The sequence below is a fragment of the Balaenoptera ricei genome, chromosome 12, assembly GCF_028023285.1.
Source record: "Balaenoptera ricei isolate mBalRic1 chromosome 12, mBalRic1.hap2, whole genome shotgun sequence".
NCBI classification, from domain to species: domain Eukaryota; kingdom Metazoa; phylum Chordata; class Mammalia; order Artiodactyla; family Balaenopteridae; genus Balaenoptera; species Balaenoptera ricei.
In genome coordinates, this window is record NC_082650.1 from 19,567,618 (window position 1) to 19,593,477 (window position 25,860).

A 25,860-nucleotide genomic window follows, 5' to 3' on the forward strand; every position below is an offset into this window, starting at 1 on the left:
GTATTAGAAGATGGTAAATCAAATCAAACAAGATACCCATTAGGTCAAAAACCCTATGAAAAATACAATGATACTGAAAATCTCCATTCCAGCACAAGTACATATGGTTTAGAAAGAACATAGACTTTGGAACCCACCACCTGCAATTCCAGAAATTACATGCTGAAAACATCACTATTAGTCACCCCATAAGTGTAAGATATTATACTATCAAGTACCAGAGTTCAGCTGCATGTCTTCACCTGCACTCAACTAGCCCTTTAAATTTCAGATCTTAATGTGTATTTCCATCTTCACTACTACCTTCCATCCACCAACACCTCATTAAGATATCTATGTTTAGGAATATGAAGAGAAAAGCATTCGTGTGGTTTTGGGAGGAGGAGGGGTGGAAGGGGGGAAGCAAATGAAAAGAATAATTCGCCAGGACAAAACATTCTAGCAAAAACTTCCCACCTTTTTCTGAAATAGTCTCATCATCTTGTCATCGACTGCTCTGCTCTTGTCTATCATGAAAATAGAAATAGCCCCACTCTCAGTGAGATCCAGAAGGAATGCACATCTCACCCGCTTTGGAATCAGGAAGTCCAGTTTTGTGAGAGCAAGTATATGTGTGCCAAAGTGTATGTGTGTGTGTGTGTGTGTGTGTGTGTGTGTGTGTGTGTGTGTGAAAGAGAGGGAGAGAGAGAGATTGAGATTTACCTTCCTATGAGGGAGAACTCGCCCATGACTCCCAGGCGCCGCATGGCACTCAGGAGGCCTCTGACGGTCATGCCTTCGCAGAAGCAAACCACCACTCTGGCCTTGGGAAGCCGCTCTCGGAGCTTGCGCAGGAGTCGGTCAAAGCTCTTCTCCCCAGCATTGCTGTAGATTTTGTCTGAATGGGCGATGCAGAGGCCTTCCTGGGCAGCCAGCTCTTTGAAAGCATCCATTCCGCTCTCCCCGTAATTCCCTGTCCAGAAACAATCAGCAGATGTTCAAGACAACCTGGCAGCAGCAGCAGTAACAAGCTAGGAAAAGGACTCATTAGTCACAGGGAATGAAGAGGACAGACTTGCCAAATAATTTGTATATATAACAGGGACTGAAGGAAGATCTGGATGGACTAAAGAGAATAATCAAATGTAATCAAACTATCAACTCTGTGAAAATAGTGGAAAACTATATAACTAGGGTGTCCACAGTGAAACAGGTTTTGAGACATGAGGGACGGCTGCCCTGTTTTACAACCATGATTACTAGTGGTTGTTCCAGATTTTAGCAACGTGGGAGAAGTCAGAACATTGGGGTAGGAGGTCAACCAGCACAATGAGACGTGTTCATTTGAGGGTTTGCTTCAGCTGGCTGCCAGGTTAAGAGCAGACACTCATGGTGATAGCAAGTCCTGCAACATTTCCGTGAAGAGTGAGTAAGCAAAGCAAATGGAGCACCTGGCCAGGCCAGAATACGCAGACAAAAACCAGCTATAAATCTCAGTATCTATAAAAGTTTTAAATCTCAATATCTATAAAAGTTTCACGGACTTTGTTATGAAACTTATAAGATTCTCCTGTATTTTTGAAACAAGAAAAGAGTTCTCGTTTCCTGTTTCATAAGATTAAATTACCAAATTAATGTTTTTGCCTCTTCAGTTAACCACCTTCAGTGGCTTAATACAGTCCAGTGAAGCCCGAATGGAAGATTTAACACATGACAAAATCCTCAGCTCCATGGACTGGTCACACATCATGGCTCAGACAAGAGGCACTGACCGATTATAAGGGGGAAGACTGCCGCTGGTAAGTGAATGCCTCATCTGCCTGCAGAAGAGGGCACGAGGAAGGAAATCAGATGCCGCTTACAATACAATACAATTACAATTACAGTAATAAATGCAGGTTCAGGAATCTACAAGGTACAAAGACATCACCAGCCAACTCTTTCAAAAAAAGGCACTGAAAAGGCATCATAAGATGGTGTTACAAGGGGAACAACTTTATTGCTAAGGTGCCACCTTTGGACTACAATCACAGAAGATTTTACTCTTTTATCAAAATACATGCAGACTAAAGGAGCAAAAATATTCTATGCATTTGAATAAGAAAATCCTTGTGTTTTAAATCTAGTAAAGGCCTTAGACATACTCTGTGCAAACCCTTCAGGTTACAGCAAGGAAACTGGGCCAAGTGAAGTGGCTCACCAGTAGGCATGAAGCTTGTTTGTGTTAGAACTGGAACAGTCTACCTGATTCCTAAGTTACTGTTTGTTTCTCTTAACAGCAACAAGCAACTAAACACATATGTTTTCATAATTTTTTTTGAAAATGTCAGCATAGGTCAATTGGTTCTATGAAATACTTGTTTCAATTACTTTATTCTTATTTTCTTGTTTGGATAGCAATTCTTCATTATACAAGTTGATTGAGAGCTGAGTATGATGTGGTAGACCATGTTTAAACTGCTCATTTGTCTTATGAAGCCTACGAGACTCCAAACTAGCATACATATTTCTACAAAAGTAACTCTAATATAAGAATGACTTGTACTTTTATAAATCTTTATATTTTAAACATTGCATTCATAAATTTTATCTTATTTGTACTCATTATGTTGATGATAGTACTACATACAAATACTATACAAAAAAGGAAGAAAATCACCTCTAGGAAGCTTAAAATCATGTAACTTTCATTTAGTAGCAATGACATGACTAACTCAAATGTAAATATCTAATAGAGATGCTATGGGTTAGGAATCAGGAAGAGCTGCCTAAAGAAAGTACTTGTGGTATGGAAGGTGTGGAGAAAAAGGAATCCTTGTATATTGTTGGCAGGAATGTAAATTGGTACAGCCATTATGGGAAACAATATGAAGTTCTCCAAAATTTTAAAATGGAACTATCATATGATTCAGTAATCCCTCTACTAGGTGTATATCCAAAGGAAATGTAATCAGTATCTTAAATAGCCAAGATACGGAAATAACCTAAATGTCCATTGATGCGTGAATGGATAAAGAAAATGTAATAAATGTTATATTCCATATATATATTATATACATACATATATATATAACATATATATGGAATGGAATATTATCCATAGAATATTAGCCATAAAATATGGAATATTAGCCATAAAATGGAATATTTGTTGTAAAAATGAAGGTAAGGCCACCATTTGCAATAACATAGGTAAACCTGGAGGACATTATGCTAAGTGAAATAAGTCAGACATAGAAAAACAAATACTGTATGATATCTGTTATATGTGAAATCTAAAAAAAGTCAAGCTCATAGAGCCAGAGAGTAGAACAGCGGTTACTAGAAGTGGGGGAATGGAGAAACTGGGGAGATGTTGGTCAAAGAATGCAAAATCTCAGTTATAAGATGGGTAAGTTCTGGGGATCTAATGTACAGTATGGTGACTATACAGGTAATTATATATATAATATATATATCATATATAATAATCTACAGCTAATAATATATATTGTATATTTGAAATTTGCTGAGAGTAGATCTTAAATGTTCTCAGAAAAACAACAAAAGAGGTAACTATGAGGTAATGGATGTGTAAATTAACTTGACTGTGGTAATCATTTCACAATGTATATATATATATATATATAAAACTACCACATTGCACACCTTAAACATACACTATTTTGTTTGTCAATTATACCTCAAAAATCTGGGAAAAAAAGAAAGTGCTTTTATTCTGGATCTTAAAATATAAACAGATTTTCCACAGATAGAAAGAAAACTAGAGGACATGTATTCTTTGCCTGACTCCTTGGTCATGATCAAGCGATGCCAGACTTAAAATAAAACACTCAGCACAGAACCTACCCTCTGTCTCCCCTCTCCTTTCCATCTGACCACCCAGACCTCCTCTTGCCTTTCCTGGTAGTGAGGAATTTATTTAGATACTTCTCTGTGTAACCCTGGAAGGAGTTCTAAATATATAAAGAACTGACATAATAAAACTCTTAAAAGTACTATGTAAATGTTAACACTCAGGTCTGGTAGCGAGCTGCATATTTTTATTCAATTATCAAATAGATTATCGAGCTCTCAACTTGGAAAAAATCCCTAGGCTCTGCTCTTTAAAGAGTTGCCCAGAATTATCGGACATTGACTTTGCCTTCAATTTGATGAATATTTGCTGTCTCTGGTACTGTGCTAAATACCTAAGCACTTCATTTTTTCATTACAACTCCATATAGAAGTTATAAGTCTCTGATGGGGATGTGGAAGCTCTAAGAGGTTATGTAACTTGCCTAAGATCAAACAGTGATGAATATAGGATTCAACATCTAACTCAGAAGGTCCTGTTCATAACCACCATTTTATACTGCCTCCTACATGGACTTATAATACACCTATGAAGGCATGACACAAGCACACAAAATACAGCAACAATACTAAGCTGTATATGCTCCATGGGAAATGAAAAATACCATAATACTAAATTTCAGAATGAGAGAGCAGGGATGATCAGAGAATACCTCTTGGGAAAAGTAGGAATGAAAATGAGTTCTTGAAGAATGTAAGCAAGGGATTGGCTTTCAGGGTAAATGGAAGTGAATGAGAATCCATAAAAGGTATTTTTAGAGGCAATGACTAGAGAAGTTCCACTGGAGCAGAAGGTTCATGGTTTGTAGAATGCCACTCTGTATAGCACATCTCTAGTGAAGTATCTGGCATACCACTACAGGATTGCAACATGGAAACGTGCTATATGTTGCTGTGTTGTAACAGATTTTGTAACAGACTTTATCACTGTTATGATGTTGCCTAAAACCTAGAGAGCAAGAGAGAGAGATGGAAGAGTGGCATCTGACAAAGCCCATAAAATATAAAATTGAAATATATTGAAACATATGAGAAAAAGATTTACGGAGAGTAAATCAAGATATTCTATAAAACAAGCTTTTAAACAGAACTTACGGGGAGATTAACGAGAGAAAACATGGGGTTTACAAAGAAATCCCTATAGTTTGAATAATAAAAGTATTTAAACATAATAGAAGTGGACATTGTACAAGGGCAAAGTTAATAAAGGTACTGAAAATAGGAGTAAAAATTAGAACTATCTCAAGAGAGAAAAGAAAATGGCTAAAACTCAATTTTCTAAACTACATATGATTTTTTGAAGAAGTTAGATATGATTATTATCAGACCATATTAACAGATATTCATTCATAAAAGATTGATTTGTAGTGATTTGGTGGTAAGTTACACTGAGCAAACAAGCTATGAAATAAAATTGTCTTGCATTTCATAATCACCTGTATGAACTGTCATCATAGCAAAAAGGAGGCACTTAAGGCTAGTCTTTATATTGATTGCTTTTTCTTCTACTCTTAAAATATTGAAGATATATTTAAGAAACAATCTGAACTCCATTTGGTGGCTAAAATAACACTTCAGCCATTATGTTGAATGAAGTCCAGATCCCGTTATTGCATCTTCATAAATTATCTTGGTAAAACAACAGCATTCAACATATCTCATCCCTACGTATGTACACCTCAGTTATATGAGGGGAAACATTTATACAGGGAAAATAGGTAGATATTTCTTCACTTTCCTTAAAGAAGGAACAGTATTACTTTCAAAGATTCACTAGTCTTATGCTCTAGACTCCCTTAATCTCTGCCTTATTTCATGCTTATATCCCTTTATTGGTATTCTTTGGTAGTCTTAGGCTCCCTGGATGATGATATTCCCCTTGCGTTACGGGCCAGTCCCTATCTGAGGTCCTGAAAACTGATCATTCTGCCTCCTGGGACATCTTGGACAAATAAGATAATATCCCATTTTTGAAAGAACTATGGTTGATGGAAATTGATTTCACAGCACCTTCTGGAAACCTACCACCAATATTCAACAATCATCACTATCAGGAAATTCTTCTTTTTGATCTAAATCCTGTACAACAAAATATAAATCCATATCCCCTTCACTCTCAATGGAGGCAGGTATCAGTTCCTTTGAATTCTTTCTTTCTTTTTTTTAAAAAAGTCTTTCTGGAAGCCACAGGTCAGCTTTCTCTCCTCCCAGGGAAACAACCCCTATTATTTTAACCTTTCCTGGCAACCTTTTAATTTGTTTGGTTCTCCCACTTAATACGTAGAAAGTGTTATGTTTCCCTGCTTCCATCCACACACCTGCAGTCAGCATTATGGGTCTGGTCAGTCAGAGGTGAATGAGTCATCACCTGCCTTAGAAGCACATAAGGGATTTTATATGCAAGGTCAGGGAAGGAACTGCTTGACACAAGGCGATCAGAGAAAACAGAAGAGAATACTTTTTATCAGAAATTTCACAACCCCACCTTTAATTACCCCAGTTTGGGCAGGTAGAGTTATAGCATCCAAGTGGAAGAAGGAGATTTACCAAAAGGTGACTGTCATCTCTATGCAATAGGACTGATTAACCTTTGTCCTTTTGCCCCGTCATGTTTTCAGGTATGCCTTACAGCTGAGTAAATAGGAGGATGAGCCTTGGAGGAAGATCAACCTGGTTTGAATCCTGGGTCCTAGATGAGGAGATAGCCTTAAAGTATTTTCTTTAGGTTTTGTGCAAATGGGGGTCATAACATACATCTCAAAGACTTGTCATGATTATTGAATTATATGTGTTCATGAATGTAAAGTTCCTGGAACACAGAAAAATTCAGGGGATGGTGCCTACTTTTATTCTCCATGTTTCTGTAAAGTTGTAGAATCTAAAATTGGGCATAAGGCTTTATCATTGACTCAAGAGCTTTAAATTCCTTTATTTCTGTGTTCCTATTTATAAAACCCAAGCTTGTGACTGTTTCTTTAACTGAAGTGTTCAGCTCTCCATTCATGGTCACCTTGTTCCCAAGCTGTTCCTAGATCACTTTTTCTGTCATACTTGCCCAAAGCAATTCCTTCTCCATTTTATTTTTGGACTATTGGTGTTTACTCAATGCATTCAAAAGTCTGTGTTTGTCTATATTGAGTCTCTGTCACTCAGTCTTCTTTAAGTTTCAGCCACTGTATCTTTAAGTTTCAGCCACTGTATCTATTTTAGAGCTTTATGCAATAACCCAGTTTGTTGCTTCTCTAACTCAAGTTCTTTATGATATGGAGAAAGAAGTTAAGAGAAGGCAAAATGTAAGTGGTATAAAAATACAAAAGGACATCATCCTTCTTGCAGAAAAGTGGCATTTTTCCATTTCAGTTTTCACATGGAGAAAACAGGTTCACAGAAGCAGCCCCTATCATACCTGTCCACTATCCCTGCCTATGTGATATTGAATATACAATCACAACTGGGAAAATTGCATCTAGTAACAAGTTGAGAAAAAGTAACCCCAACACACACACACACTAGTATTCTTTTTAGATAATACCTAGTGTTGGCAAGAGTTCATGGAAATGAGCACTCATATACTGCTAATGGTAATATAAACTGTTCCACCTTTTTGGTGGAAAATTTGTAGTAACAATGTTTTAAATTACATTCATATTTTTTAACTCAGAAATTTAGTTTTCAGAAAATACTTTCATTGTCCATCAAGTTCCAGTTACAAGGATCTCCATCACAGCACACAATTGGAAAATATAACAGAAACCAAAAAAAAAAAAAAAAACCAAAACAAACAAGAAAAAAACTATTTTCTACAATAGGAGATGTTGATGTTTAAATAATTATTATGTAATGGTATAAAGAATATATGCAACCGTTTTCTAGGGTGATATAAAGTTGTACTCAACGTAAAAGGAAAGCCATATTGTTAAGTACAAAAAGTTTAAAAGAGTGTGTAAAATATAAAGCCAATTTTTAATATATGTGTATATATATAAAGTTTGAAGAATATGCAAGAAAATATTAACAGTTTTTTCAGAATTATATATAATTATGTTTTTATATTTTATTATCTTTGTTTTCTAATTTATCCAAATAATCATGTATTATTTTGTTAATAAAAATGGTTGAAAGAAAAATACATAGGGTACAGTTTTTATCTGACTATCATGCCAAGCATAGCTATTATGGTGTATTCAGGAAACTTTGCCAGAAGGGAAATGAACCTCTCACAAGAACAATGTAACAATTTTTCTGACGATCTTACTCTCTAGTGTGCGTTTTTCATGGGTAGAGATTAACTGCTTGTAGCAGCGTGGTGTACTTACTGAAAAATAAAGTTGGTGCGTAGGATCGGCGGTTTTGTTCATGTCGTGAGTAAAGCAATTTTTAAAAATTTGTTAGTGTTGAGGTTTTTTTTTGAACGGAAAAAGCTTAGAAATTCTTTTCTCCGTAGTGGTTGTGTGGTGGTAATTCTTAAGCATATATTAAGTTTTACGATAATAAATGCTGGTTAATGTTACAAAAAAAAAAAAAAAGAAATAAGAAATACCAATGTTATAGTCACTTAGTGGGGCATGCAGGATCTTAGTTTCCTGATCAGAGACTGAACCTGTGACCCCTGCAGTGGAAGCGTGGAGTCTTAACCACTGGACCACCAGGGAATTCCCTACAGTCACTGCTCTTAAACAAAGTTGACCATAAACCGTGTGCCATTTCCTGTGATACCTACCTACTTGGATTGAGAGAGTCTGTTTAATATATACCGATTTCCTGTTTGAAATTCCAAAATCTGATATGAGTACCCTTAATTTATTAAAGAAGTAGTTAGTCTCCACTTTTTTTTTTCTTTAAGAGTCAGTGAGATTTGAACAGCAATAAGACCAGTATGATATACCAAGGTAATAAATGCTGTTTATGACTTCTTTAAAAAAAAAAAAAGTCAATGAGATTTAGTCTGGGAGATGTAAATTTCAATTCTACTGAGTTTCTGCCCTAAGAAAAGATATAAAAGGCTCAGAACACACTCTCTGATGTAAATTCCCCACAAGCTCTGGGCTGCAGGCCTGGTCATCTCTTCTCCACGATAAGGAAGCACTTCAGGTTGAGGCCAGGATGGGTGGCCCACTGAAGTCTCTCCCTTTGAGTAAAGGGTTAGAAGCAGTGTGAAAGATGTCTAAGTATCATTTGGGCATATTTCTAAAAGGGAATAAAGGTGAATAAAATCTGTTTAACCAGTTTCTGTGTCTTGGTGTCCTGAATATTCTGTCTCATTGAAGGTAAAAGAAATCAAAATATAACTTGGTCGAGGGAGGCTAAGCAACACTAATGTTACAGATCCTAAAGCAGTGGTATAATGTGAAAATTTATAGTGATCTTATTGTTTTACAATTATCTTTGTTTAACTTCACTACAACCTTGTTGCCTCATTTTGCCATAATTTTATCCATTTATAAAGAAAACTGAGGCCTGAGAAAATAGTAATTTTCCCAAAAATTGTCAGAGTCAGAATTTGAACTCAGATGTGTCTAACCCTGAAGCCTATAGCCCTTAATTACTTACCTACAACATCCTTTATGTTTCATACTCTAGCAGTTTTCTATGCATTATCCATTCCCCCATCCTTCCTTAATAAAAAAATACCCCTTTTTGTTTAGGGTGACTGTGCATAGTCAAAAGTACCTACTCTCCCAGATTCTCTTGCAGCTAGAGATGTAGAAGTGACCCAATTCCAAACAATGAGATTTAAGCAGAAGTTGCCAGGTGAAGCTTCTGGGAAATTTTTGAAAAGGTCAGATGCCAGGCATGCTTCTTAGGCCTTTTGTCCCTTCTTTCTTTACACCAGTACGTGGACCCAGGCCTAGATGTGCAGCAGCCATGTTGTCACAATGAGGGGTCAACTATGAGGATGAAGCCTTCACACGAAGGCTGGGGGAGCAGAAAACATAACAGCCCAGCTACCCAGTAGCATCACTACACTTCGTTCTAGCCCTGCACTGGCCGCCCCTGGATGTCTTCTTGAATGAGAAAGGTGAAACCCAGTCTGCAAAGCCACAATTAGAATGGTGTTCTGCTACTTGCAGATGAACACATTCTTGATCCTCTATAGATATTTCACTATAAGAATTCCAGGATGAGAGCAAAAAGTCTTGCCTATCTCTAACCAGCTGTGACCTTGAGTTGTTTGTCACTGTCTTCTTTGCCTCATGTTCAAAGTATGGGGTTCATACTAGATCTTTAAGCTTCCTTACAACATAAGCATTTGGTGATTCTAGAACAATATGAATCAGCACTCTTTCATAATCTAGAGCTTCATGTCAAAACATGTTCCATATTCTCAGTACCCAGAGTAAGCACCTGCTTAGCAAAATTTTTTTCAACAGCTTTTTCCTTCCCCAGTCTGATTCTTTTACAAGTACATTACTGTAGGGGAGGAGAAAGCATTTGTTGAATAACCATTTAAAATGTATCTTGCCTGTAGGTTTATTTTTTGCCAGTACTCACTTTTAGGTATACAGTCACTAAAAAGCAGGGAACAAGACACAGCCCTGCAAAAACAACCATCATATTAGAAAACAAGGCTGCTTACAGAACAAGCTCATTAGGTGAACCCGAAGTAATAGAGAGACATACTGTCCAGCATCAGTGGACTGACATTCAGCAGGAGCCAGCTGTTCCCTTACCCCTCCATGTAGCTACTTTTAGCCACCTTTTGCTCAGTGGAATTAACCCAACCCTGTTACTAAGCCCTTGGTCTCCTCCTATTTAACCCCACTTTTGTATCTTTACATCATCAGTAAAATTTTCCATTGAACCAAGTCAAAATAGGTTTTACCTTGGGTCAAAAGGAAATTAGCCTATGAAGGAAAAATTGTCTTTAATTCAAAGGACATGAGAGCCTCGTGCAGAAAATGTAGTGAATTAAAAGTCCCTTGGATCTGTGCCTATGAAACCTAACCAGTTCTGCCTCGGTCTAACTATGACTGTGTGCAAATACCTGGACTGCCCTGGGTTCCAGTTTCTTTATCTATAAAGCGAAGGGGTGGCACTGGATAATATCTGAGGGCTCTTATTATCAGGCTGTAAGGCTAGCCCCGGTTTTCTGTACCATGGTGAGAAAGGCTCATTCCATACCACTTTGCATTCTAGTGCCTTAGTTTGACCTGTGTTTCACCTGGACTGAGGATACGAGGACTTTTCCAGTGGCTTTGCCAATGCTCTTGAAGTAATATCATTTGTTTATAGGAGAGGTAGCATTGCAGAATGGTAAAAAGCAGGTACTCTGGAACCAGAGGGCCCTGGGCTCAAATTCTGACTCCCCCACGTATTAGCCACGGGACTTTTGTTAAGTCAGTTAACCTCACTGTGCTTTGGTTCATCTGTACAATAAAAATAGTAATGGAAAGCACCTCTTAGAGTTGTTGTAAGAATTAAATGATTTAAAAAATATAAATATTAGCATATGAGAGTTTGTTATTTATTTAGCTAACACTTCTTGAGCTCTGTGTGCTAGGCACCAGAAGAAGCCATTTACAACCAGTATATCCTTTTGTCCTCAGAAACCCACAACAGGGCATTTCCACATGATAAAACTGAGGTTTGGAAAGTTTGCTTATGTTCCCGCACACAGTAAATGAGAGAGAAGGAAACTCAGGCCTGGCAATTAGAGTCCAGAGCCCATAGTCCTATTTGACATGCTGTAGGGGCACCAGACGTGTGAATATGAGCCTGTAGGGATGAGTCAGCTGGTCAGGGAAACTTCAAGGAAGGGTGACAGGCTGCGTCTATGTGTGATGGTGAGCAAGGTAGTATCATTGACAGGCCAACTAAGAACATAACCAAGAAAGTGTCACTGGGCATTTTATCTGCTCTTCAGGCCAGGATGTTTGGCATAAGGCTTACATACAATGCTATTAAAAGTGTAAGCAAAGCACTTGGGCCGCTCTAGCTCAGGATTCCTCCTACACTGATACCTGAAATTCTACCATTTGTAACACGTGACTTCTCTTTCTCCTAAAAAGAAAAATCCTCCTGGGAAAGATAACCCATTAAAACCCTGACACCCTAATTTGATTTGGTTTAGCAGATCTTTCTGAAAGCAGTGGGCAACTGGAGGGATCAAGATGCCATGGATACGAGGGGTTGTGAAGCAGAGCAGTGCCCAGAAGGCAGAGCATGTCAATCCCACAATACACTAGGTCCTGGGTTCTTTCCCACCATTATCCTTGGACCATTTACAAACACCCTCTAGTGGTGAATAATTCTTATGTCTATTATGTAAAATCTTTACAGTACATTTTGACAAGAGGACCACCAGGAAGGAACTGGATGAACACGGAAGATGGGAATATTTAATGACAACGTTAGGGTTAAATATTATATATAAATAAAATATAAAGGAAGAGTTCATGAAGAACCTGAGTGGAAATCATCCACTGTAATTTCCCTTCATCTATATGTGGTATACATTTCCTTATCCCTATTTATTAATACAATATATAATTCAATTATTAGTTTAAAAAAATAAGAATATGCCAAGGTCCCGTTTCCCATTTTGGTATTAAATCATCATTTGTTTTCATCCATAAAAACTAAGAAAGGAGACATTATTTCTGAGAAGCCCAATATTTGGAATCAAGTATTTTAGATAACCTTCAATTATGACATTGCAGGGCAGAGTGAATCTGTTGTAGGATTAGATTTCCTCTGGGCTTTCTTCCAATTCCAAGAGTTTTAAATTGATGAACCACACAGGTATTGTTGATTTAGCTCTTCCAATGACACTCTGCAAGCTCTATGGCTGCCAAATCACAGCTCTCCAATATCTCTGATTCATTACAGAGAAATGAGAGCAGAAATGTAGAAACTCAAATAAGCAGCTCTCTAGTCTCCAGTTTTCTCACCATCACCAGGGGACATAGAAAAACAAGTATTACATCCTGTGAATGAACATGATCACTTTGTTGTTCAATATCTTCCAGCACATATGTGTGTGCCAGGCAAAGCAAGGCCCTTAGGGGCAAACAAATGAATGGAAGAGAGTCCATCTGCTAGATAAACCTAGGCTTTTGGAAGAGTTGTACATGCAAAGGGATGATTACAGATGGTGCTGAAGTGCAGGCCAGAGGAGAGAGCATCTACAGGATCAGAAAGTAAGGGTATTAAAATGATATCTTATTCATATGTCTGCTCTCTGGACCCATTCGAATGTAGGAGTAACTAGAGGTCTTTAAAGTTTAAAAAAAAGTAAGAGGAAGAAATAAACAATAAAATGTATGACAATTCCAAATACACACATGTACATACACAGACACACACATGCATATATATATGTGTGTGTGCATGATACATCAAAAAGCTGTCATTAATGGAAATCAGTTTAGATATATTTCTTGTGTCCATTAAAATGAAACAATTTTATTTCCTTACTCTTGCTCATTAATAATCTATCAGTTCTCTAATGTATGTTGAATTTACCAATTACCATTACTTTAATCCAAGCCTTCACTGTCTCTTTCTCCTTATCACCTTTGTGGTCTCCCTAGGTCCACTTTTATTCCTCTTCAATCCACTCCAAACCTGGAAATCATGGTTATTTTAAATATAATGGGATCAATTTATTTACTGGTTCAGATATTTTTAGTGGTTTCCCCCCAACCCTTAGGATTTAATCCCCAAGTCTTTCATGGCCTGAAAGGTCTCACATGACCCCCAGCTTCCCTGCCAGGCTGGCCTCACTTCTTGTCACTTTGCCAGTTCACTTTTGCAGCCACAACAGACTCCTTTTCATTTTCAAATGTGTAAAGCTCTTTCCTTGCTCAGAGGCTCCACTCATTTGCTTCCCGCTGCCTTTGCCAGACTTACTTCTATTCATCATTCAGGTTTCAGCCCCTCAGTTCTATCTCTTACTCATAGACGTTTTCCCCAATCATCCTATAGAAAGTGGCCCTACCTTGGCTCCCTCATCACAATGACAATAAACTCCATTTATTCCCTTTATAGCACTTATGGTGAGATATGGATAAATGTGTAATCATGTAGTTATTAGTGTGGTTATTTGCTTAATGTCTGTATACTCCATTAGTGTGTGTACCTGGTGAAAGTAAGGGCTGTGTCTGTACCACCTTTGTCCAGCACAGTGCCTGTTTCAACTCAATAACTCTGTTGGATGACTCATCAGTAATTGTTGTCCAATTCAAGCAGTAAATACATGATTAGTCTGCCTGGTAAACTCTTTGTCCCAATGGAATGTGATTATGTTGGATTAAAAGTACAAGAGGAATTTGGGAGGCATGTATTACTGCCCCTTTACAGGCTGTGACAGTGTGTACTTAAGTGACAGTGTGTATTTTCTACGTTTCATTTAAAAATTACATATATATGTAATTTAAATTAGTTAAATATATAAGTATTATATATTTATTTGTATAATAGTATATATTATATACAACATTATATTATATAAAATATTGTAATTATTACATTATATACAACACCATATATATACATATATATAAAATATATTAGAACTTAGGGAACATTAGACGTTATCTAGTCTATGACCCTCATTTTACAAGTGAGGTCCAAAAAAGTGAATAAACCTACCCAAAATCACAAAGAAAGATAGTGGTGGTATCTTATCAAAACCCGGGGCTCCTAATTTTGGGGACACCACCCCTTTTACCACCACCCCTTCTACCACATAAAATAGAATTCTAGGTTATTATTGAGAATTATACACACAAAAAAAGAAATATAAGTGAGAGAAAATCAGTCTTGAAATCTACTTTAATACTATCACATTCTGGGACAGTGGAGACAAATTCATTCATGAAATGTGTGCTGTCCTCTCAGTCCCCAAGTCTTAATTGATTAAATAGGCACTTAGAGGAGTAGATAGTGTTTAACTTTTCTAACTTCAGAAACATATGTAATGTTCTAGTAGAATCATTATGGAGCTAACTTTCTTCCAGAGAGGAACAATAGGTCTGGGAGAAACAGAGCTAACTAGGCTCTCCTATCATGAGGTTGGATAGAAAAGTGGCAAGAACTTTCATCTGAGGTCATCAGTCATTCTAGGAGTGCTAATTCTACTATAAGAAGAATTATTTAACAAAGAAAGATGAAGATCTATGATGATGATAAACTTCTGTGCATGAAATCTCCCTCTGATAATTAGAATGAACTTTAGAGAGGATCAGCCCAAAAAATGCATCACTCTGCACAACATCACAACCTGAGCTCAGGTAAAACCCCTTGCTTCCTAATATTGAAAGTCTCAGAAATTAGTTGCCTCCTTTCTTAGGGTGTTCTTGTTGCAACTAATGATGATTTAATACAGAAACTAAGAATCTTTGGAGTTTTACCTTCTGGAAACACCAAATAAATTTATTATTAATAAAATGTAGTAAAAGATGAGTTCACTAAAGGAGGAAATAGCTCATCGCAAAGTTTTCTTTAAATCTTAGCATGGTATTAGGCTTTCCCTACCATGAAACTTTAAAGAATAATATTAAAACTTAAAAAACATAAAACCAAACTATGTAGTTAACTAATGCTCAACTATTCAACATTTACTTTCCCTTGGCTGTCTGACACCCTCCAAGTGTTATTCTTAAGAAATTTTATTACTTACTTTTATTATTATTCATTTACATTTAATACATAAAAGTTATAACTCATTTATAAGGCACTGACTGATACAATGCCTTATAAAGCTATTTTCTTTTTTCTCAGGAAGGAAGGAAGGAAGGAAGGAGGGAAGGAGGGAGGGAGTGGGAGGAAAAACTAAACCCTAGAACCTCAGGAAACAACACTGGGAATAAAATTAAACATTTTTTAACCAATTCTCAAAATCTTGAGCCATAACAGTGCAATTTGAAGCTATATTGTGGTAAAGTTCTCCATGATTTCTAATTACACTAATCATCTTAACTATATACTGAAGCAACATCAGGTTTGAGTATTGACAACTGCCATTTCTCTTCCTTTAATTACCTTGCTAAACCCAACGTATCTGACATCTTATAGTCTGACCAATAGAAATGTCTAGCTTGCCAAATGAATGCCTGTGCTCTGAGTGATTTTTTTGTTCTGGATAGAAACAAAAAAAATAAAAGCTCCTGACATCTTTTCCTCTAGCCTTAGGGATCTGGGCTCTGGCCAAATCATGATTTGAGCTGAAAACCCAAATTCCCCGGAAAGTTAGAAAGCCCCACCCACACAGAAATCAAGCTGGGCTCTTTCTGTTGCAGGAGAAGACTCTGTGATACGGAGATCCTCATATCGGCCACACAGGACAGTACTGAGCTAGAGCTTGCGACCTGTAACAACATGAAACTGCCATAAAAACTTGACCTTCTGTCTCAAACAGGGATACAGTGGCCTAGCTTAAGTAAGAACTGAGTTTGCGATTCATCTCAAGGTAAACCAGAGGCCACAAATCCTTGCCATCTTCCCAAGTTATTCTGTGTTCAGTGAACTACAGAAATGCCTCCAAGGGAGGTTCTGCCTTTGTCCCACCCATAAACTATTCTCAGTAGGCTTCATGTAGGACAGATGCAGAGTAGGGTTTCATAGAATAATTGAAATTGATTTCCTGCCACAAACACACTCACATACACACACACACACACACACACACACAGGCATTCTTTGTCTTGTTTAATGGAACAACTACACTTTAAGAAGAAAGGTATATATCCCTGCTAACTTAATATCTCTGCTAACTTAACTTAAATCTCTGCTAGTTTGAAATAAGTCACTATTTCTGGAGGCTGTTTCCTATGCAACACAAGCTCTAGGAACATGGGGAGTGTTATATTCTGTTTTCCTTCCTGTACTACCCACATATTGCCATTTTATTAAATATTAATAGATGGCAAAATAATATAATAAAAATACCCAAATATTTAACCTCCAAAATAAAATAAAAAGTCACCCCAAGTCTGTCATTCTTTAGGATTGTATAAACTGTAAAAAACGTTACATTTTTGAGAACATCAGAGGAAAAAATACTCTACATCAGTATTTATTCTCGAAAGTCATTAAGTTTCTAAAGGCCACAACTAAAGACTTTATGAATACATTAGGGAGTTGGACCATATAATACATAAGACTTCTCATAGTTTTAACATCCTCTGACTTCACAATGAAAATACAGGGCATGGCCAAAGATGTTGGGTGAGGGAATGAAATGATCAGAGAGTATAAAAGAAAAGAAGACACTCAGAAGCTTTACCTTCTGGAAACATCAAATAACTCCATTATTAATAGTTTTTATTAAAGTAATTTTGCAGCCTATGCAGACACATTCACTGTACTAAATCTGAAATATTAATATTTCTGAAAATTTCCCAAAGTTTTTCCTCAAAAAGACCTAAATTTGCATAGCAAATTCATAATTCGCAAAGCTCTATCATGTGTGTGACCTTGTTTAATCCTGAAAACAATTCTGCTCTTAGGGACTAACAGCATGTATGGGCTCTAAGGACCTGGGTTCCAATCTTGACTCCACTCCTCATCAGCTGAATTCTTGGTGATCTAAGACTCAAATGTGCCTCATTTTCCTCATCTGTAAAATAGAGGCAGTACCATTACCTACCTAAGAGTGTTATGGTGAGAAATTAAATGGCATAATATATGTATGTCAATCACTTAGCACTTGGTGCTTACTAAGTGTTCAATAAACATGTGCTGTTATTACCCTCATGGAAGATTGTATTTTCCAAAGATGGTGACACCAATATATCCCATCCATGTGTTCTTACAATGTGACATTGTCACTTCTGCATTGAGAAATGGAGTCTGTGTTCCCTCCCCTGAAGTCACCCTGTATGACTTCTGAATCTAAGTCATGTATGTGATAGAGCTTTGCCCAGCCATCTGGGGATACTTGCCCTTGGAAACCAGCTACCACACCATGAGAGAGCCAAGCAGCCATGTGGAGAGGGGGTGTTTAAGTACTCCAGCCACAGCCCGAGGTCCCGGCACACAGCCAGCATCAACCGACAAACAGGTGAGTGAGTGAGGTTACAGATCATTCCAGCCCCCAGCCTTTGAGCCACTCCAGCTGATGCCAAGTAGAGCAGAGACAAGCTGTCCCCAGTGAGCCCCACCCAACTGCAGATTCATGAACAAAAGTAATTTTGTTATTTTAAGCCACTAAATTTTAGGAAACTGAATTTTGCCTAAGATTACACAGATATTAAGAGGTAGCACGTGAACTCAGAGGCAGATTTTCCGATTCCAAATCACGTTGTCTTTTCACAATTTCAAATTCAGAAAGTTGTCCTAAGCAAGAACGTCTTGAGTATATGCCTGGCTCATTGTCACATTGTAAGTTGATCTCATCCCATCTCCGATCATTTGAACCCAGGTGGCCTTCCACCCACCACATCTCAGAAGCAAACACCATCCATGGGCAACAGCACCTATATCCACCTTGTTCTGCCTTTCCCATTATTTTCTTGGCTCCTGAGTTAGGAATTTCTGTTTCTGCTCTGATATTCTCCTCATTTGGCTACCAGCTTAGACTGCCTTTCCTGACTTCTGAACCTGGACTAACCATGCAACAATAATATTCCACCCATTAGGCTATCACCTGAAGTTTCAGGTACGTACGAAGCCCTCTGTTAGTACTGGCCTGCTGAACCTTTAATATATCCCTTAACTCTCCCCACTGTCTCTTTCCATGGAATTAAGTAACTATAAATCCACACTTAGTAACATAATGTTGTGAAATGTAACTATGCTTCTCAAATGAAAACTAATGCTAACTTCTGAGCCAAGGAAAGTTTAATATGAAGCTAATGAAGCTTTAAGCTTCAGGGTTGCTCACTTATATAGGCTCCTTCCAAGACTCTGGGAGGGGCTGTAACAATGTACTTATGGACTTTTTTCAATTAAATTTGCTAAGTACAATATATTTTCAACAACCTTGAATCTTCCCTTACTCCTGAGAGTGGCTTAGTCAAAATGGAGCACACACCAGAGCTGTTAACTTCTATTTCTATATAGGAGTGGTTTTTGCATTAACTTAAAATCTTAAAACACTTTGAAACAGCAAAGTTAAAACAGCTTATTCATAGTAAGTTTAGAACTTTCTTCAATAGTAAAGTTTATTGGAGCTTCTCAAATTAAGGAATAAAATCAGGATTTCAGTAAGCAAACACACAGGGGAATCTTTCCCCTATCCCCCAATAATTACAAATTCAAGTGATATGCTACAACTAATGATATATTTAGAACATGCCAGTATTTGAAAACTCTTCTGTAATAGATAAGTTTGAGATGAGATCATTGTTTAGTTCAGAGACTGTTTTGATGCTTTGCTTCGGTCATTTTAGAAAATGAGCTTGTCTCCAATTTAAATTGATAAAATTGATAATTTTTAAAGGTTAAACTATATACACAGTATGTTTTAAAATATGTGTATATTTGTGTACAAACATCTATATGCCAAAAAAATATAGTAAAGCAATATATCAAAAAGTTAACAGTAAATATCTCTTGGTGGTGAGATTATGGTTGATTTTTCCTTCCTTTATTTTAGAAATGTCTTATAGTAACTGTGGACTATGTTTATAATCAGAAATAAAAGATAAAAATTCATTGTCAAGAATCCCTTTTTTTTCAAGTGTTGGTCCAAATAAAATCATATTTGCATTTAGTTCAGGCTTAATTAATTCAGTTTGTTCCACAGTTTGGGTCAACTTTTGGTCCCTCTGTTATAGGAGCCTCCCTAAGGATCTACATAAAAATATTAAGTAGAAACTTTTTGAAAGTGAAAATTATTTTTCCCTCATTTATGGCTATAAGTAGAAATGGGTAGGAATATATCACTTCAAAATTTTTTTAAAAAGCAGATTAAAAACAAAAGTGATTATAAAACAATCTGAAATTTAAGAAGCTAAGATAAATACTCTCATCAGTTAAATCAAATCACGAATTCATTTTCACTTAATGTTTTGACTTCATTGCTTTTAAACATTTTCAAAATAGGGTGCTTCCTTCAAGAACTACGTGATAAAATGAAGGAGTAATTCAACACTAATTAGGAGTCTGAATAAGTGAAATGGAAAAAATCTGAGAACATATGCAAGTATGATAAGCATTTGCATAAAGAGCAACTCAGAATAAGAAAAGAGGAAAAAATTAAAAGAGCTTAGTTGCTTAAAGAAGCTATTAAAGGTGAAAAAGGCAAAATTATTACCTCAGCCTCAGATATACTTAGAATATTGACCTAAACTCCCAGTTTATAAATTACATCTTCGGTCTAAGAATAAAGTGATGACAACTAGAAAGAAAAAAATATAGTGAGAGGAGAGGAAGAGGAAGGAAGGAAGGATGGAAGAAAGGAAGAAAGGAAGGAAGGGGAAGAGAAGGGAAGGGAAGGGAGGGAAAGGAAGGGAAGAGAAGAGGGGGAAATTATCCTTATAATCTAAGTATCAGCTATACTACAAAGAAGACTTTGCAAATGGCCAAAAATAGCCAGAACATAGAGAAAATATAGTCTCATATAATAACTGAACTAAGATACAGACAGTATTCTCTGTGCATATTTAATTGCCCCAATTGAAATAATATCAGTTAAAAATAAAGTGAAATTAACTTTTCAGAGATGGGAATGGTAAAGATATATTTTTATCTAATTCTAGACTCTATGAATTGGCAAGTGGCAATTACCAAAGGTAAGTTAGAGAAGAAATACAAAAAGTAGTCTGGATCATTCTTAAAGCTCAAAGCTATTTGGAGTAACTGTAAATTACACCAAGTTAAAATATTTTAAAGAATTCTTTTGTCAATTAAATGATGTCATTAGCATTAGATAATTAAAGTAAGTTTACTCACACCACTAATAGATAGTTTTCTCTTTTTGTTTAAATGATGAACTGGAATTTTTTAAATTTCCTTACTTCGAGAATCCTAAGCAATTTTTCTTTCCCCAGAGCTCTGCAGCCATTAATGCAAACTGAAGAAATGCATTGGACTAGATTCTCTAAATTATAAATGACCACAGATGACTAGTTTAAAAGATAAGGTGCTTTTTAAAATTAGGAGGGGACCAAAATGCCCTCAGTTTCATCCCTATTCATGAATATTATCATTGAACCATTGTTGATTTTTTAAAAGAAATATTTAGTATAGTATGACAAATCCTTATGCCACAGAAATAAGTATAGCTGATACTCAGATCATGGAAATAATTGTTGCCAACATATGATATAGAAATAAATGTAGATAAATATATACACGTTTACTAATGTATTATAGTAATCACTGTCTCAAAAGGGATATGCAAAATTGTCAATAGAATAATATATCTGGAGAATTTAAATATTTAGTTGATTTAGAGACAATCTCTTCCAAAATCAATACATACATTTAAGGTCTTCTTTGAAATCTATAATAAGGAAAATATTATGTTTCTCAGTAGTCTTGAACCAAATTACAAAGTCATAAAACAGTATTTTAAGTTATGCTATGAAGTCCTCAGTGTTCCATATTTAAATCAATTTGTCCTTTTAAAAAAATATGGCTTTGGAAAGCATCATGTTGATTAAAATCACTTACTAGTTCAAATTCCTCAGGTATTTTTTAATCTGTAAAATAGGAAAATAATATTGAATTTCTATAAAGAAATAGAAAATGTGTGCAAATCATGTGGTATAGTACCTGGCACTTAATATTTCTGAAACAGTCAAAGCTTAAACTGAAAGAAAAATTATGAGTTTTGTAACATAGACTATGCTGATTCCTCAGAAGAAATGTTTTTGCTAATATTAAAAACGGTTTTTCTGCTTTATGATGGATATCTGAGCATATGTATTAATCTTTCTTACTTCCCATAATGCCATTGAAATAACAGAAGAGATATAAAAATAAGAATGAATCCATGGTAGCACTAGAAACCTGGGAAGGGTGCCAGCAGCAGACCAGAATAGCGGGGAATTTCTAGAAGACATAGGCAGATGGGATCCAATTGATAGTAAAATCTGATAGAGCTGAACCTGTAGCCTTGAAAATGCGTAAGAGAAAGTACTAAAGAAGCGTGTTCTTTCTTTTCAGAATCCAAGAAGAACACCAAGATCAAAGACAGCAGGTACTGGAAGCACAGCTGGGGAGTGGAATGGTGAGCTCCAGTTGGATGGAAAGCTGAACTGCTGACTGTATCATGACCCTCCGACTAAAGCCTCAAGAAAAGCTCTCTAAATAAAATAAAGGATTGCCATAAGAAACTTCCAGAAGTTATTGGAGAAAAGAAGAGTATCTCAGAGGTACTCCAGGTAACTTCTGCTTCCCTTAATAGAGGTATGGCAGCCCACACATCTATTAAGCAAACTTTCTGGGTAATCTAGCAGAAATATCTTTCTGGTCCCAACCATGCACCCTCTCTCTACACAAAGCTCCTCCATCAGTTCATTCAAAGAAGAAAGTATTCACTAAATTTAAATTCACTCAGGGAAGGAATTATTTTATTCACTTTTGTAGGGGAAACCATCTCTAGCTATCATTACTTACCAACCTCAGCCCTCAATTATAAATACGAATACCACAGAAAAGCCAGCAATGTCAAAACAGGCATATAACAACCAAGGGACTAATATCTGAGGAAACAAAGCTCATATAAGAAATAGCAGATATCTTTAAAATAAATAGAATTCTTAGAGATTTGAAAAGATGTTACATATACAAAAAACAATGAATCTATCAGTACTATAGAAAAGAAGCAATTGGATATGTTTATGACTTGATGGTGGTGATGGTTTCACAGATATACACTTAACACCAAACTCATCAAGTTGTATACATTAAATATGCATAGCTTTTTGTAGCAATCATAGCAATCATACCTCAATAAAGTGGTTTTTTAATGAAAACTAAGATTATATAAATGAAAAATTCAAATAAAAATATCAGAATGATATAGGCTTAAAGCTGAAATAGTGAAATAAAAGATTGTGCTGGGAAATCCTCCAGTGTTCAATGCAACAGGACAAAGAGGTGAAAATTATAAGAGAAAGACAGGCAGAGAATAAATCCAGGAGACCTAACATCTACCTAATAAGAAAGAAGAAAGAAGTAAGGAGTAGAAAATAACAAAAGAAAATTTACTTGAGCTGATGAAGTACTAGCATCTTGAGATAGCAGGACTTGATGAATTTTTTACAGAAATGTTGTGGTGTGGATGAAGTAAGTTGTGGAGTATAATCTAGATACCACCTAAAAAAATTGCAAGTGCCAAAATAAGGAGGAAGGCCTGATACCTTACCAAGGAAGGAAAAATATTTGCAAAAGAACTGACATCAGACTGGCATCAGAATTATTATGTTACCTACAAAATAAGAGTCTGGATGAAGGAAGAACAATATCTACAAGTTGCTGGTAGAAAAACATTTTGATCTAAATAATAATTCAAGTAAAAAAATAAAGACATCTGAGATACATAAAGACACATAAAATTTGCTACCCATGTAATTTTTTCTAAAAAAAATCCATGTTGCATTATATTAAAATTAAAAATGAATTCAAGAAAAAAGAAAATATAGAATGTAAGTAACAGTGGTAAAGAATTGAGTAAAATGTATAAAAAGCTGCATAAATCATTATTAATAAGTAATTCATTTTAATACAGTGTATATATTAATATATATTATATAACATATATAACATATATTTTAATATAATATATATTTTTATATATGTATATATTATATATATATAGTTTGCTTAAAAAAAGACACCCAAGAGTTTAAATTCTTAATTATTTTTTTGGCTGCACCACGTGGTTTGTGAGATCCTAATTCCCTGACCAGGGATTGAACCCACGCTCCCTGCATTGGAAGTGTGGAGTCTTAACCACTGGACTGCTGGGGAAGTCTCTTAAATTCTTAATTTTTAACAAAATCCTGGAGTGGGGAAAGAAAAAGGAAAATGAATGTTCTCAGTCTCTGAGGGGAAGGGAAGTGAGATATGGAGGCTATAGATTTTTTTATTGAAGCATGGTTGATTTACAATATTGTGTTAGTTTCAGGTATACAGCAAAGTGATTCAGTTATATATTTTTTCAAATTATTTTCCAGTATAGGTTATTACAAGATATTGAATATAGTTCCCTGTATCATACAGCAAATCCTTGTTGCTTATCTACTTTATGTATAGTAGTTAGTATCTGTTAATTTCATACTCCTATTTTATCCTTCCCCCTCTTCCTTTCCCCTTTGGTAACCAAAAGTTTGTATTTTATGTCTGTGAGTCTGTTTCTGTTTTGTATAAAGTTTCATTTGTATTATTTTTTAGATTCCACATATAAGTGATATCACATAATATTTGTCTTTCTCTGTCTGACTTATTTCACTTAGTATGATATTCCCTGGTTGCTGCAAATGTTAATGTTTCATTCTTTTTCATGGCTGAGTAATATCCCATTGTATGTGTGTGTGTGTGTGTGTGTGTGTGTGTATCACATCTTCTTAAACCAATCAACTGTTGATGGAAACTTGGGTTGTTTCCATGTCTTGGCTATTGTAAATAACGCTGTTATGAACACTGGGGTGCATGTATCTTTTCAAAGTAAAGTTTTCATCTTTTCTGGATATATGCCCAGGAGTGAGATTGCTGGATTATATAGTAGCTCTATCTTTAGTGTTTTAAAGGAACCTCCCTACTGTTTTCCATAGTGGCCGCACCGATTTACATTCCCACCAACAGTGTAGGAGCGTTCCCTTTTCTCCACACCCTCTCCAGCATTTGTAGATTTTTTGATGATAGTCATTCTGACAGGTGTGAGGTGATACCTCATTGTGGTTTTGATTCACATTTCTCTAATAATTAGTGATGTTGAGCATCTTTTCATGTGCCTGTTGGCCATCTGTATGTCTTCTTTGGAGAAATGTCTATTTAGGTCTTCTGCTGATTTTTTTATTGGGTTGGAGGCTATAGATATTGTTTTGAAATTGACAGGAAAACATAAGATAAATATGTTTATATAAATATATTTATTAGTGGAACTGAAATAAAAGAATATCAAGACAGTTCTTGACTAGAGAATAAATGCAATGTAATCAATCTGACCAAAAACATTAAAAAATAAAATAAACAAGAAAATAATAAGAAATCATAAAATAATATGGCAGAACTACAAAAAAATATGTAAATTAGATGTTATTAAAACAGAAACTTTCAGATTGGACCAACAAACATTCAACTATATGCAAGATACAAAAATAAATAAATAAAATGTCACAGAAAGGTGAGAAATGAAGAGACAGATGTACCCACAAGACATATATATCAACAACAATAACTTTAAAAGGAATAACAGCAATATATTAATAGCAAAGTTGGTTTATAGTAAAAAGAATTATATGAATATGAAAGAGGATATAAAAAACATTATTTTTATCCAAATCAAATGTCAAAATATTAATAGATAAGCATCTACCTCAAAAGTCTAGGGAAAAAATAGAGCAAAATGAAACCAAGGAATTTTGAAAAAGAACAAAAGAACAGAAAATTAATAAAATAGATGACATACCAAAATAAGCACAACAAAAATAAAACCAACGGCAGACTTTAAAAAAAAATAGAAAATGGACCAGTCTCTTCCAGATGTGATCAAGGAAAAAAGCAAAGAAAGAAAATAAAAGCACAAGTGAACCACACTGGGCTCATCAAAGTGAGGGGTGAGATATATAGTGATATATATACAGAAGTTTTTTTTCAATAAAATACAGTCTTATGACAAAACCTTAAAATCTATATGGAATGGGAAATAATATGAATTTCCACAATGACCTAACAGGAGTTGAAAAATTTTTAATAGGTCAATAACCACAGAAGGAACTGAAAATAAAACTAAAGATTTATCTCCCTGCAAAATATGCTAAGCTCAGGTGCCTTTCCAGGTAAATATTATCAAAGCTACAAGCTTTAAACAATAGTAAGAAATGAAAGTTAGTAAACTTTTTGTTTGATTCTAGAAAAGCATTCAAAGCTGGTCACAAAACTGAAAAAAAAGCAACACACGTGTGCATA

The 25,860-nt window shown here is 35.6% G+C and overlaps 1 protein-coding gene across 3 annotated transcripts in view; it reads right to left on the reverse strand.

Annotated features, from left to right (window-relative positions):
- GRM1 (glutamate metabotropic receptor 1) overlaps positions 1–25,860 on the reverse strand; it is a 361,608-nt gene that overhangs the window by 255,052 nt on the left and 80,696 nt on the right. For all 3 annotated transcript variants that reach the window (XM_059941898.1, XM_059941899.1, XM_059941900.1), the window contains exon 2: positions 703–952. In XM_059941898.1, coding sequence (XP_059797881.1) covers positions 703–952 — 250 coding nt within the window. The remainder of the gene's footprint in view (positions 1–702; positions 953–25,860) is intronic.